This window comes from Coturnix japonica, chromosome 34, assembly GCF_054131305.1.
Source record: "Coturnix japonica strain WE chromosome 34, WE-NBRP24, whole genome shotgun sequence".
NCBI lineage: Eukaryota > Metazoa > Chordata > Aves > Galliformes > Phasianidae > Coturnix > Coturnix japonica.
Window position 1 is genome coordinate 4,394,146 of NC_140696.1, and position 16,053 is coordinate 4,410,198.

General features: G+C 43.2%; 1 protein-coding gene across 1 annotated transcript in view; it reads right to left on the minus strand.

The window, feature by feature from the left end:
- Positions 1 to 4,186, minus strand: part of CLMP (CXADR like cell adhesion molecule) — a 34,777-nt gene extending 30,591 nt beyond the window's left edge. Inside the window, exon 1 of the mRNA XM_015884061.3 lies at positions 3,773 to 4,186. Coding sequence (XP_015739547.2) covers positions 3,773 to 3,920 — 148 coding nt within the window. The 5' untranslated portion in view covers positions 3,921 to 4,186. The remainder of the gene's footprint in view (positions 1 to 3,772) is intronic.
- Between the last annotated feature and the right edge of the window lie 11,867 nt (positions 4,187 to 16,053).

Genomic DNA, 16,053 nt, shown 5'->3' on the forward strand with positions numbered 1-16,053 from the left:
CAGTTTGCAACACCCTTCTTCATTGCTACTAAACACGCACATTTTGCATCACATAACAATCTGCTTCCACAGGTTTTTGCAAACACACTCTCTGCTTTGTTGGAGTGACTGTTTACATTTCTTTTCAGGCAGTTCCTAAGATCTCAAACAAATCCCAGGCTGCAAACCTGTTAAGTTCCCTATAAAGCCCTGTGTTTGCCTTGAGGAAGACAGGGGCATCTGTTGTGATCCAGAGGATAAACATCAGGGTCTCTCTCCAAGCCAGTTGTGCAATGACAGGCATTGCTGGGAAGCCTGCTCTTATGTTACACAAAACGTCCCTCTGAAGTGGCCCCGAGTGCCCCACAGAAACAGACCACTAATTCTGTATAAACAGGGCCCGCTGTGGGCACAATGGCCAAGCACAAATTGTTTCACATGGGAAATTCAGAAATCATGCCTCCCCTCAGCACGCTATTTCTTAGGAATAAGAGATGGGGCTTCAGTATTTCAACCCTAACTTGGCCTGCTGCTTTCCCCCACTCTAGAGGTTTACCCTTTTTCTCCTTATGGTAAAACAGAAAAGGAGGGATGAAACCAGTCCTCAAAGTAAAGCTAAGGTTTTCTAAATGCCAGAAATCCAAACGCTTTCATGTAAAAGAAAGCAATGCTGGAGAAAGAGAGGACATTCTTATTGAGTGCCCTGATAGGGAATGTGATGCAAACCCACCCTGACTTTAAAAGAATCTTTCTATCTCACAGCCAGAGCTGATAACTCTGATATCCCACCAGATAGCAGCTCACTCAATTGTCTTGCCTCCTTGAACTCGCCCTAGAGCAGCAAATGGATGCATATCATCTTTGTTCCCTTGCCCTAGGGTTTCTTAGAGCAGCATTCCAGTAAGGAGCTCTGGGCCCTGTCCTAGAGCTAAATTCACACCTCCCAACAGTTCTTGCATCCAGTTGCTGTTTTGTTGACTGCTGAAGAAAATAAGCTCATGCAATTATCAGCTGTTGTGAAGTTGAAGAACAGCTCCCTCTTTGGCTCGATGCACCAAGAGTGATCACCTTCCTTCCTTCACAACCCAATGAAGGAAAAGATGAAATCCAATGGCAGAATCCTGTACAGAAGCTTATTTTCTTATTCTGATCCTGTTCTGAGCTGTTAAAACATGACACAAAATCATCACCCCAGCTAAATACTCCATAGAACAAACTGATAAAGCCAACAGAAGGAGCCATGAGAAAACCAGGAGTTTGCAAGTGTATCCTACATCCATAACCTCAGAAATGTGGGAAGTACCCAGAGCAGCAGCAGATATAAGATGCATCAGCTTAATATTCCAGTTGTTCAAAACATCTCCCTTTTGTTCTACTAGTTGAGGCAGAAGCAGTCTATTAGGAAGTTCATTAAGCCCACTAGAAGCAGCAGTGCTGTTTTTTAGAACAGGTTCTTGGCTTTTCTGGAACATGTTGCACAGCTTTAAGGAGAAGGGCTTTAAGGAAGCATGACAGGGCACCATTCAGGATGCCTCTTAAAGCAGGAGGGGAAGCAAGTCTCAGAAGCCTGAGAGTCAGTGTAGGAAAGCACAGCCCCAGGCTGACCTGCCACTGCCAAATGCTGCAGAGCAGCTCCCATTTCAGCAAGGATTTTCAGGATATCTGGTGGATACCTAGGCAAATGCATGCTGTCAGACCCAATTGCTCATGCCAACAAGCACTACAGGGATTTGCACCATAACCTTTCCCAGCACAGTGAGACGATCAAGTCTTGGTGTTCAGTGCAGTAACTGTGCACCCCTGGGACAGCCCTGTAAGAGATGCACTGACCTTAGAGCTGGGAGAACAGAGCTCAGCTACATCTGTACAGAAGGTAGTGCTGCCATTACAGCTGCGTCCACTCCAGCAGAATCACTCCTGTGTAACATACCAATGCCTACACACTGAGTGCACCATATCATAAGCCAGACTAAGTGCACAAATCAGAGCTACCGGCTGCACCTATATCCATCAGCCTCAGTACGGTACATAAATTCCCTGTGCCATCATTCACTAAACTGTACTCATCTTTTCCCAAAGACACCATATAGAGAGGTCACAAAGCTGTCTACTTACCATACAGGTAACCAGTATCAAATACAAGGACCATATACATATACTAGCAGTGTGAATGAATACTCTGAACCAGCGACTTTCCTTTGAGGTTTCCTTGGCTTCAAACTCCTATCTCCACATTACTTCTTTACTTCAACAGTGAGCAGAAGCACACACTCACTGATACTTCTACACCTTGTTGCCCATTGACAATGCAGATACAACAAGGGTAAATCACAGGGCAGTTCAATACTAACAAAGCACCAGGAAAATGAGACGTTCCTGGTTTGGCTGTGAGCTTTGGGCAGCTGCTCATCCTCCCTTTACCACAGCTGGAACAACTCCTAGAGAAACTGAGGAACTTGGATGTTGATTCAGTGCAAAAGCTCTTCAGGGCATGGCTTGTCTCCTCTGCTGGGCTTATGCCTTGTAAGCATTACAGAGATCCCAAAGAAAGAAGAATGGTTAAAGGCCATTGTGTTCCCCAGATAAAACCAGCAGTGGTCACACAAAAGAGAGTTACTCTTATCACTACAACACTCCTGTGGCAGCAGCTTATCCATACTGCTCCAAGCCTTCAACACGTGGCCTCTGCAGGAAGACTTTTGGGCATTTAGAAATCTGGCTGGTCCACGTTTCACACCTGTGAGTCTAAATGAAGGCTGCTTCCCACAGCATTTCTTCCTATCATCCTGTCTGAAGCCTTTATTTTAACTGTATCCACCCACATCAGCCCATCACCCTGCGGGGCTTAGCTCTTCCATGGGAATCAAAGACTTGTGCCCCATTCACACCAGTACCCAGGGTTTTGGGGGGGCAGGAGGACCCAGGAATCAGATTTGCTCAACCACAACAGATTTCAGAGCTGTCTGTTTGTCAGCACTATGTGGTGAGCAGAGTGAAGACAGAAGCTCACTCATCACATCCCAGTGCCTCTGGAGATGCAGATACCCAGGCTGCTTCTGAGTCAGTCCCATGTGCAAGTCCCCCCCCTCAACAGACCACAGGACTGCAAACCCTTTCTTTACAGGCTTTACCAGACAGCTCTGTTCAGCCCTTCAGTCTCTCTCCCCAGTTTTCTGCTCCTATTTAACCAATAACTTCTATCTTTCCCCCCTTTATTTCAGCAGCCCTTTTCCCTCCCTTTTTCTTGCTTTCTCCCTTTTGTTTCCCCCTCCTTCTCCTATTCTTTCCCCCCTTAACTCCTCCCTCTCGCACTTCAACACATCTGTTTTTAATCAGAGGCATCAATTGGAAACAATAACCCTTTTTTTTATTCTAAAAACCTGAACGTTAAATATTTGAGCAAAGCAAAACAGGGAAACGAATCCGACACTACGGCTGGAACAAAGACATTTTGTTCACCTTGTTTTACCGAAGAAGTTCAAACCCCTTAGTGGTACAACGCTCAAAAAACGTTGCCCTTTTTAAACTAAAAACACACATTCCAAGAGGGGTCTGTATGACCATGACTCCTAAACGAAGGAAACATAACGAATCTGGGTACTAAAAGGTCCCCGGCCATCAACCTGCTAATAACTAAACCAACACAAAAAGCACTGAATCCAAACAACACTGAAAACAGAGTTTGCCATAAGTTTTTTTCCTCCGCAGATCCAAATAGCTCATGAGAAATGAATTTCAGTCGCACAGAGAGGGGCGGGTGGAAGTTGGATTAAACAGCAAAAAACCAACCTACCTAAAAAGAAGATGGAAAGTGCAGACATTCCGTCTCCGAGTAAGAAAGGGACTTTTCCTCCCTTCTTCCTTCTGTCTCCCATGAACAGCAGGCAGACCTGCACGGGATTCAAAAGAACGCCTCTGGAATGCGCCGAGAGTAATTGCATCCATGTGCCAGAGAAATAACCAACTTCACTCTTTCTTCCCTTCTGATATTCATCTCCTTGTCCATATTCCGTCCAGATTCAGCCAGAGCTCACAGATCTATGGCTGTTAATTCAGGGCCTGGAGTCTGGAAGAGAAGAGACAGAGCAGCAAGGAGTTCACATCGACAGCAGCACGGAGTGATTTTGCACGTCTGAAAAGGAAAGGAGAGAAGCGGGGGAAAACACTGCGCTCAATGTTCACCACATGGCTGCCTCCCAGAAGAGCCCCTCCCTGCCATCAGCTGGGATTAATAGTGAAGACCAGTCATGTGGGTGAGGTAGAGCTAACTTCTAGCAGTGACATATAGAGATTTACCTCGGGAGGAGATGGAAGGATTTTACGAGTGTCGGAGCGGTTAAGTTTGGAGGCAGCATGGAAAAAAATCAGATTCATCCCTCAGCGGCTCTTGGGGAAAGCAGAAATGATCTTCAGAGCTACAAACACACGTATACATTCAATATATACAATGTCTACATAGCAGCTAAGCTCCAGAATTACAGCTTTTGGTCTTACTGAAGGTTTACTTCCTATCTATATTAGTTTTCCTTTCTGAGTAGGTCTGAGTCTCTAGGAGAAAAAAATCCTAAGATTTGATCAGACCATGGATGATTAAGAAATAGTCCCTCAGCTTTACCAGGTTTTCTGCTGTGAAGATGAAACAGTTCCCAATGTGATAGGGAGCAGAGCTCACGGGCAGCTCTGTCCACCTTTGAGCTGAAACAGCCAGAAATGAACTTTTTAATGCTTCACTAAAATGCTTCTAAACCTCACTGCTCCCAGCAGGGCCGTGGGAATGGTGTTTTATACACACACCTGCTCTGATCTGTTGTACTTCATGCACACAGGGCATGCTTACACCTTTACCTGTGTACCCTGGGGTACATCTCCCGCACAGATAAACCAAGACCTTGCAGCCTCCCCACACAGATAGGAACAGAATGGTCTTGTTGGCCACCTGGAAGACCACAGGAGATGTGAAAGCAACCAAGGAGCTGATAGAGTGTTCAGATGGCTGCTCTGTGACAATCTGTTGCCACAGCTATGCTAACACCAGGGCTACAATAAGCTCTATGGGACATACTTACCTTAACTCCTTATTAAGGTATGAGCTTTGCAAGCATTTACTGGAAGATGGGACACGTTGCTACCCCAGACAAAGCAGGACCCGAGATAGAGGTAGATCCATTTGAGAGAAGTAACACGGATGGAAATTCTCTTCATATGTTATAAGCAATTTCCTTTACCCCTCCTTGCTTCAGAGGTGAAAATAAAACCACGACTCCTCTCCAAAACATCTGTTCTCTGTAACAGTGAGGAAACTGATGGACAGTGTTTGACTAATATAGCCTGACAGCACAGGTGAATGGAACAGTTCCTACGGAGCATCACACACCATAGCTGGGAGCTGGACACCCTCCTAACTTCTCCCCAAACATTTGATCAAACAGGCTGCTTGCTTTCAAATGGTTGAGTGGATCTGAGGGAATATCATCAATTTTCAGTGTAGGACATAAATCAATGGAGAAAAGTGTATTTAATCCTTTATCTCCCTCTCCAGAAGAGAAGCAACACTGCATCTGTCTCTCCGCATTACAAGTCTGACAGAAGATGTCCCAAGCAATGCTGTAAATACCCGGCGTGCTGCTTTGCTTTCATAGAATAAATGCATCAGAAACAGAGAGAGAGAGATGTGGTGTCACCCAGTGCTAGCTGCCCATCCTCCACAGAAACAGAGCTGGGATAGCTGGGAGGTGACTGCAGAAAGGGGGGAGGATCCTGAGAATCAGAAGAGACCATGCATATAAAGTCTCCTCCATCATCTCAGACAAGAAATTCCTCAGCCTGCTTCCATGCTCCAGTCATTCCAGTAAGTTCCTCGAGAGGAAACTACACTTTGGGGTTCAGTGGGGATTCTCCCTCTGGCATTCATACCTGTTATAGTAAGGGATGTTCCACCAGTGTCACCCAGTAAGGGCTGGGGTCAGCATGTGCTGGGACAAACATGCCACTCACATGAGCAGATCCTCTCTCACAATGTCTGCTGACTGTTTGGGGCTTATGTAGGTCTTATGAACAGTGCTCTATTCTTTTTTTAATCCCCAGAAGGGGCTAATTCTTCCAGCAGGCTCATAAATTATTTCTCTTCCTCTCATACAACACCAGCACAGCATGGAAAAGGTATATCAGACATCTCTCAGCAGGGGAAGAGCAGAGTAGATGAACTGTTGCTGTCACGAATGTTAAGAAAAATTAAGGTTTGGATTAAAATAGCTGCATGCAGAACACCTGTAGAAACCCTCATGGGCCACACACCAGCTTTGCCTGGTCTTCCCAGTCCCACATCAACATAGGCCTCCTCCTTATTTCTTTAAGTCCCATCAAGAATAATACCCCCTCAAACACACACATCCCAAGAACCTGCCCAGACCTTCTCAGCTCATTCCTATACCTCAGCTAGCAGAAACTTGTAGGCAGATCCTCTCTAAACCTAATCATAGATCCTTCTTGGACATTCAGGAAAAGAAAGAGCAAAGAATGCAGCTCTATTATCACTTTTCTATGTTTTTCTCCAGGAGTGCTGGTACATGGCAATTGCAAACCCAGCCCTCTTACATCTAGTCTTTTTGTCTGCTCTCCATTACTCTGAGTAGAAAGTTACTACATTCAGATGAAGTTATTGAAGGAGCTTATTGATGCAGCCAGTAGAAAGACAGGTGGCATCTGCAAGGACAACCAAAAGAACACGGGGAAGCCACTGAGCAAAGCTCTGCTAGGTTCAGCCTTTGGCAAAACACACTTTGACAAAGCAAGCCATGAAAATAAGTCGACCTCTTTATGGGAGAGCTCAAAACAGACAAGGAGGAATACTAGGGCAGAAAATAAACCCTCCATGCAGCTTTCACAAGGCTGCTGTTGCAAAGCTTACTTCGCACCACATCAGTGCTCAGACATTTACTTACAAACCAGTTGTTTGGAAGTCTCTTCTCTCTCATGCAGGCTTCAATAATTGATCATAAAAGCACCATTAGTCATTTAATATTAGTCAAAAGTCTCACTTCAACCAGCCTTAGCACTCGCTGTCAGTAAGTGCATCTTCAATGGGGAAACAAACAACTAAAAAGCTTCTTAAAGCTCTGCTTAGTCTTAAAGCAGCTCAGGCCACACAGTTTAGTTCCGAAACATTTATCCTGTAAAAATACACCTTCACTATGAAATAGAAAAGCATACCATACAAAACAGCAGCTGTTTTCATTTTAAGGAATATTTCTATATGTGTCTTTTGTTTAGAAAATGTTTTTAATACAGGACACTTTAAAGATTAATATATTATGCTTTTCTCTTTGAGGTAAGAAAGACTATTTTGTGCTACTGACTTGCTTGAGTCAATTATGACTAAAGGTTTTTGTATTATGTTTTTGGAGTAAATGAATCTCTTCTGGAGTAGGGATTGGTTTGGGCATGTGATGTTAAATACAGGGTAAGAAAAAAGGATGTTAGAGGAGGATTGAGTGAAATCGAATCCCCTAAGAGCAGTTAGCAATGGGGTGAGGTCTTTGGGCTCCAAAAGGAAACAGGAAGATTTGTTCTGAACCAGAAAAGGCGAGGAAATTACTTATTTTGTAGAAATTTTTCTCTCGTTTATTAATCTCATTACTCGTAACCATGACATGTTGTAAAACCGATCTGTTGGCTGCTGCTGATCACCAGACTCAATTTACAAGTGGACAAAGGTTTGCAGCATTGCAGGAAACAAACCTGAAAACATCACCCAGCTGCTTGATAGGTGTCCTCATCCCCATGCTGTTACAGTGACCTGCCACAGCAGGGGCAAAGAGGCTGCAATTCAAATCATCAGTGGAGATTTGTGGGCTTGCTCTATAAAAAACATTTGTTTTCTTCTAGGTCAGGGTTAAAAAGTCCTGCAAAGTGAAGATGGGATGGGGGTAATGTGGTTTTGAATGGCAGCCAGCTCGCTGCAAGCGAGGGGCCAGGCAGAAGCCCTCTGTCCCTGGGGCTTTTGGTTTAGCCCTTGCTAATATGGATTTCGCTTGCAATATGTGGAATGTTAAAAGCCTATTTATTCAAGAATAACCAGTGGGAAGCAATAAACTGGAGTTGTGTTCTATTGCTATTGAATGGCTGGTTTTGAGCACCAGCTCAAAGTATTGGAGTCTATTATTGAGTATTGAGAGTATTGAGTATTGGAGTCTGCTCTAGCTTTTCTCTGAGAGTCAACAAGCTGTTGCTTTGCTAACCACCTGAAAATGGTCTTTCTTAGATGCTTAGAAGTGATTTGGTGTCATAAGATGAAGGCTGTTTGTAGGTTGTGTATGTGTTTTGGTTTGGCATGGTGTGTTTCTTCCTTCTTGTGTTTACAATTGTTGCACTTGAGTTGTATTTTCCTTTTCAGCAGTCAGATCTTCTCACTGTGGTGGCTGGAACAACAGAATAATTTCATTAGGTATCCAGTGTTGCAGGAAGCATTAATGAAGCCATTTAGGATAAATCCATTTTTTGCCAATGCCACATAGAACATATAGTTCTACAGAGTCAAGATTAGGAGATCCCAAGAATAATATGAATGCTGAAGCATGCATGCTTCTATTGAAATTGCTCAATATTTAGTTTTAATGACTGTGTGCTGTGGTCTCGATGTCTTACTGGATTGAGAGGCATGTTTACCTCTTGGTTGGAACAGCTTGAATTTCTGAAACATTCTCTTCATTGTTATTCAGCTCTTGTATTGATATAACGCAGTGTGCAACTGTTCTGACAGGCTCAAATGTGTGGAGTGAGTTATGAGGAAACAACAAATCTAGGATGGTTTCAGGGCAGGCTGTGTGCTTTATGGTCACTGTAGTTGGCATCAAAATACTGTGCTATGCTTATGGTGAGAGAGACACCAGGTATTTTTCTTCTGATGAGATGTATGCATCATACCCACTGATAAATTAAACTTCAGTCTGTTGAAAAATGACTGTTTCAGTCTAAAAGTGCTGGCTTAGTGCATTCTTAATGGATCTGGGTTGGTGCCCTGTGTCCATATGCTCTGAAAATGCTGAAGCCTATGAAGCTGCCCAGGCACACTTACATGTGCAAACTTGTTGTACACTCATGCATATGTGAGGTGCATAATTGCTCAGCTTTTCTTTTGCAGCTTGCTCGAGGCAAATGTCCTGTGAGGTTATGTATAAATAATGCCATCTAAGATAATCATTTAATGTATATTACTAATTTAATACGAGCTGTAAGGAGCGAAGGTTCCAAGACCTGTTCTTTCAGCTCCTATTAAGATACCAGTGTGGTCACTGATGCTGTCTCTGCATGGCTAAAAGACACTTGGAAAGGTTTACAGCTCAATTGGGAAACCTTTTCTGACAGTCTCAGTGGCACAAATCAAACCTGAGACTGAGATCTTGGCAATTAGAGTGAGTCATTGCATGGGCAATATTCAGATGGGAGACTTCCAATAAATTGGCATGTAATAAAAGGATGCAGCTTTACCTGATGTACTGATCAAATTATAGACATGATGACTTCTGTTCTGTAAACTACTGCATTGTAGCCTGTGCTTCCTTTTAGTTCTAGTTAAAGGGGGAGCAGGTGGACAAGACAGGTTTGTTTAAGCTTCTTGAAAGCTGAATAACAATAGCCCAGCATCTCTAAGGAAAAAAACTTCACGGTCCCTGTAGTAAGGACAGACGCATAACAATTTCCTTCCTGTGCACACAGAAATATTCATGAAGTTGTTGAGATTGCGAGGCTGGAGTGAGAGCACACCATCAATAAATAAAGAGCATCAGTATCTTACGACATTAGTGAGGAAAGAATGACATCTTTTGCTTCCATTTCCTTCTATTTTAGAACATTCAGGTTATAATATTCAGCTCAAAATGACACTTGAAGCAAGTTTCTGAAGATGCGACTAAAAAAATCTACTTTGTGTTGTACTAAAGGAATCCATTAAGCTCAGTGGGGAATGTACAGATGTGCAAGACTTCCCCAAGCATCTCCATTGGGCGTGTAGGTGTCTGAAATAGCTGGCTGATGAATTTGAGTGCCTTGATTTCAGGCTGGAGATGGCTTGGAGGAATGTCAGGAAGACAGGTTCCCCAATAAGTGTATATAGGGAAGCAAGTGAGCTGTTGGATCTCAGTGTTCTGTCAGGGCTGGTAACTGTAGGCAACCTACAGTCTATTACTTGAGTCCTAGTCTGAATGTATCACCTGCAAGGCAGCATCCTTTTTATCTGGAGCTGTCTGCAAGCCTTGTATGCTGTCCAACAATGGATCATTACCTCTCTAATACAGTATTATGTAGTTCCCACTGAGAGAAGTATGTTGATTTGCCAGTTCTTCCATGCCATACCCCTTACTAGGATGGAGGCCTTGATCTTGGAGAATATGGGGAGAAAAATCCAAGTGTTTCAAAGTTTCTTTTCTTACAAAAATACTTTCAGATCTAAAGCTCACCAACATCCACACTAATGCAGAATAAACTCAGATAAACTTCTTAATGCCCATTTCCTTCCTAATTGCAACATAGAGATGTGTAAGTGCTGATAGATAGCATAGGAGGAGACTGTTTGCTAGGTAAAGATACAGGTCAGGTTGGAAAATAATGCATAATCCCATAACCTCTGGAACAAAACTATACAGCTGAGATTCTCCCCTTTCTTACACATCTGGGGGCTGTTACATTTCTGGGAAGCTGGAGCTGACTTGTGGCACCTGTTCTGTCCCTTCAGATGATCAGACCTCTATCATTTTTATCATGCTTGCTCCATTCCTGTAGAGGAAAAAGTATTCAAGTATTGTTAGCCCCAGTTTCAGACATACAGTCTGAGAGGCAGCAATCCTGCAGTTACAGACAACACGCACCTCTTCTATTAAACATTGCCACTGGAAAAGAGATGCTCAGCCCAAGTACACGTTGCTGTTCTGGTGGTGAAAGAGGAGGGGCTTGGCAGACACAAACTCCTGTTCTGAATGACTTTACCTGGAGGTAATCTCTTCCGCCAGGCTGAGTCTGACATTAAAAATGGAAGAAGCCAGGGACATTTTCCACCCAAAGCTCAATGGAAAGTGGCAGGTGTCAGATTTTTGCAAATTTCTCTCTAACTCACAGGCTTCTGCTGACAGGGACTTGAAGGCTCCAACCTGGAAAAGCTCCAAACTGTATTTCTGCAACTAACTTTAAAATACAAAATATTTATTTAAAAGATGGAGGTGAGGGAGTGGGAAGGACAACAAGGTTAAAGGTAGAAATGGAAATGAGAAGCGATGTAGGGGAAAATCTCATTGGTATGCTGTTAGCTGAGGATGCTCACTTGCATGCTGGTTCAGTCATTTAGAACACTGTGCCTTTGCCCAGAACACTGAACACAGAACAGGATTTTCCTTCTCTTGGCATTCAAGATGTTTAGGAAGCTGCTTACTGGTCCACTCCTTTCGCTACCCCTCCCTGGGTTACCACCTGCACCTTCTTCTGTGTGTTATATTCAAAATCCCTTTGTATCCTGTATGCAGGTTAATTCTCAGTATCTTGCATTGTAGAGGCTAATCATCAAGTCAGGAATAGATGCTACAGGAAAGTAGATCCCAACTTTTGGTGAGTCATTTCCTGGATCTGACAGATATAGGATAAATCTGTCCTGAGTGGCACTTGTATGTTTTGTCATAACAATACGTTTCATGGAATTAATCAACCCTGCAGCCTGACTCGGATAGGACACAGTCTTTGTTCAAGCAAGCAATGAAGATATTGCCCTTCAACCACTTACTGTGTGTCAGCTGCATAGCAGCCGTCGTTCCTCCTGGGCTGCTGTGACTGCAACTCTGTTTAGATTGTAATGGGAGACATTGGGAAAATGCAGAGGTGGTGCTTGGGAACCTCTGTCCTGAGCTGTCAGCTTTTGAAGAGCTTTGAAGTAGTGTGGAAATTGGCACCTAGGAAACGATGCTCTTCCCTCCCCACCTCCCTCTACTGCTTTCTTAGACAAAGGAAAACAAACCATTGACTCTCTGAGTTTGAGATACAGAATCTGTCCCTGGGTAGGAAGAGGATTGTGTGTTCATTGCTTGGAGGAAACCACTTTGCATAATAACCAGCTCAGTTTGCAAACAGTGTACAATACTTTAGGAAGCTTTTGCTTGTTTGTATCTGGACAGGAACTAGATGGAGCCAACTTACTTTCAGATGTTTGAGCTTTGGATTATTGCAACAGAAGAAGGTTTGAAGTGAGTTATTCTGGTTCAGTTAGGCTGTATGACCTGCTGCACTTACTCTTTTGCTTTCAGTTTACATTGGCAGAATACCAAAGCTTGAAATACCTCATGAAATGTCTTTTCTGCTTCAGCTTCTAATTTTGACTACTTATGCAGGTGGAGTTCCTCAGTGTGATATATTCTTAGCTTAGGACTAGAGTTCCAGTTGAATGACCAACAGACATGTTAGAAGCACAAGCAAGCTGCTAAAAGCCTGCGCAAACAAAGCTGAACTTGAGGTTATTTTCTCTCTCACAGTTATGTTCATAGAATGGCTTGGGTTGGAAGGGACCTCAAGGATCATCAAGCTTCAGCCCTCCTGTTCATTGATCTGCCTTTGCCATTTTACTAATTCTAGGCATTCTCAGAGTTTAAAGTTAAAAAACATATGGAATAAGCAAGGGAAAGTCTTTGACTTCTGGAATAAAGACTTGTGACTTTGTATTCCTATCCATACGTCCTTCAGATCTTGCTGATGGACTGGAATTGAGTAATTGATGCTTAAGGATCCAATGAAACATTCAGACTTCAGTAATATTACCTCCTTTTGAAGGAAGACTGAGCAGATCTATTGCAGCTATGTATATCATTACCTCCCTTTTCTAACTGGAAACTGAATGTGGGGGGTGTTCAGTTCCTGGAATTACTAGGCAACACTGCTGTTCTGAAAACACAGGAGAGTTGAGGTTTAGGTTATTACCCTTTGATCTACTTGCTCCTCCTATGTCACTGTGCTTGGATATTTAACTTGTAATTACTTCCCCCTCTGTCTTTAGTAACATGAGGATAGGACACAGTTTGTTAGAGGAGAGGCAGGAATGAGTTCTTTCTGTCAGAGCAAGAGTTTTGGTTGCTTTCATTGCAAATGTTTTAGTGAACCTTTAAGCAAGCTGTCACAATGTGTTACTGTGAGAATCAAGGAGAATCTCCATAAGCAGGTTGTAAAGGGATAGCAATGCGAACCATGCTGTTACTTTGACTGTGTTAAAAACAAATGGTTTTTAATAGCCTCCTCCAAAGAGAAGAGCTGCTGAGAGCTGCAGGCAGCCAAAGCTTCAGGTAAAGAATCCTGTCCTGGTTGTGATACTCTTCTCCCTGCCTTGTGGAGGATAAAATTTGAAGGCAGGACAATTGAGCTTGGTGAGGGTAGAAGCCCAGCAAATGGAGTTTTCAGTGTGATGCTGGTTGGTAGTAAGGTGTAGTGGTAGAGCATAGGAAACATGCAAGAATAGTGAGATCTTCTGTACAATATCCTAGCTTTTTTGCACACAGTAACTTAAAGACTCTGTGAGCCACAGGCTGTAGCTGAGAAATGACCAACTGTAAACAGTCTGAGGCTTTAACGTATTCAGTGTATGCTTAGCTATGCTCTAACTACACGTTGAGATAAGGTGGCCTATCAGCATCCTGTGTGCCACGGGATGAAGTATGTCTGTGCATGGTGGTGACTGAACTCCTTGAAACACCTCCTGGTTTTGTGCTTATGCCTGTGCTTAAACTCACTAAATATATGTAGCAGTGCAGATTACAGTGTCTGGGATCTTTCTATTGATGATAAGTTGTCCTTTAACCCTGGTGTATGTAAAAGGTTGAGCATTATGTGTTCCTTCAGCATGTAGCTCTGAATTATTTATGACTGACCTTCAAAAGTAAAGGAAAAGGGGAAAAAAAAACCACCCAACTGGTTAATGGCAATGCTCTCAAATGTAAATATTGTTTTGTAAGTACACTGTGTGTCTGTTTGGAACTGAAGACAAAATAACATGTCTGGAAGATAACACAGAAAGCTCTTTGGAGCCTACAATGTGGAAGCTGTGCCTGCTGTCTGAGCTGGGAGATGCTGGGTGGTCTGGCTGTTGCTGGCTGGGGAAGCAAGTTCCAGCCCTCACAGTGCAAGCAAATGGAGCTTTTTGTGCTGCATCGCATCATTCATACTGAGGCAAAAGAACAATGAGATCACTTACTGAGAAGTTCATCTCTGGGCAAACCAGATGCTCTGATGTTGCTGGGGTTATGTAAAAGGGGATATTTCTGGTTTAACAGATGCATAGAACAAGCCATCTCCTAAACTAGCTGCTTTTACTAACTGTGCGGTTATGAATCTTTAGCTTTGTTCTTGTGGATATTCAGAAGGGAAGGAATGTTGGATCAGCTATAGGTGAGTTCCATGTTATGTGGCTGTGGGACAGAGTAGGTGGACAAAGACTGCAGAAAAGCTGACACATTTGCTAGCACCTGATCTAAAGTGGCACATCAGCGTTGTGATGTGAGCTGAAGGTGGGATCTGTACCTCAGCAATTGGTTTCCATGATGCTTGCTCAGCCCTTTGGGCTGCCGTGCTCCTCACAAGGCTGTGTGGGCATTTTGTGAGCAGTCCCCTGAACCCTGAATGCAGAAGGTCTGCATTTGCTATCAAACACGTCCAGAAGCCTGTTAATGTATTTCAAACACACGTGTCAGTTGTTACAGATAAAGAGCCAGATGTTTCCAGCATGTTGTGGATTTTTTTGGAGTTGAACTGCAAGAAGGGAAAGAGTTGTTTCATAAATAATTCACAGCCCATGCTCTGTTAGGATTAGTGCTTCTAACTATAGATGCCCATCGACATTGCTGGATTTCCTGGAGCTTCACTGCGTTGAAATCTTGGTGACTGGGTGTTAATTTCTCTCCAGCAGCACAGCATCGTCCTACAAGCAAATGGAGGAGCAAACTGCAAGAACAACGAAGACTCATTTCATAACCAAACATCTGTCTTTGTTTTCTAAGCAAGCAGGATTTCTAGAGTGAGAGATGGAAGAGTTGAAACATCTTCCTCTTCTGGAGCTTGTTTGCTGAACAGATCATGAATTTGAGGATTGCAGTGAAGATGTTTGTCTCAGTAACAGCTTGCTTTTGCAATGAGTGTGTAAGTAGGTGCCCCATAAGGAAGGATAATGAAATCAATAACAGTTCTTAGGATCTGTGGTCTACTCTGCATCTGAGGCATGTGCATGACAATAATTGCTGGGCAGTGTGCTGCAGATCATAAGGATTTCTTCAGGCTCTATCTGATTTGAGCTGTTGGCTGACCCCAGCAATGCACTGAAACCCACAAGCAGAGGCTTTTGAATCTGTTAATTTGATGTGAATTCTGTTCAGCCCGTTTCTATGTTCCAAAACCTTTAAGTATCAACTTACGTGGGCTGAGAGAAAAACAAAGAGAGGAGTGAATATTGTCATAGATAGAAGGGATAGAAAAGGAAGAGCTTTAGGCTGTGGTCAGGGTAGAAATTACACCCAGGAAAGATGCTTAAAGATGCTACAAGCTTCCTGTAAATCATCTTACCTTCATTCATCAAGATGCTTGTGATTGCTGGTAGTTAGGAATGCAGCCCGTTCCTGCTCTGTGTTTTGTACAGTGAAGTAGAAAATGTCTCCTCGTTTCAGATTCTCCTCTGTCACATTGATTACAGTGATCTTAGAGGAGGATGGGATGATCTTTAGCAGCAGAAACCCATGATTTTTTGCAGCTTTTGTGCTCTGCAAGTAATGCTAAAAATTGGTCATCCTGGTGGTAAATTTCCAACAGAGCTGGACCTTAAGCTGAATTACATCCAACTACAGCTCCTTACATTTCTGAATTTAAAGAAGTGTTAGAAGCTGATATTCAGAATAGATAAAGCACTGATGGTTAGTAGATAGCATGTGCTAAGCTAGATTGCTCTTGACAAGGATCTTCCTTTCTGTTCTCAGTGGGCTGGTTTATCACTGCTATATGCAGCACTCAGCCATTGTAGTCAAAATTCTTTACCTCAGGAAAGAGTAAAGCTCTGCCAGCCTATCATTA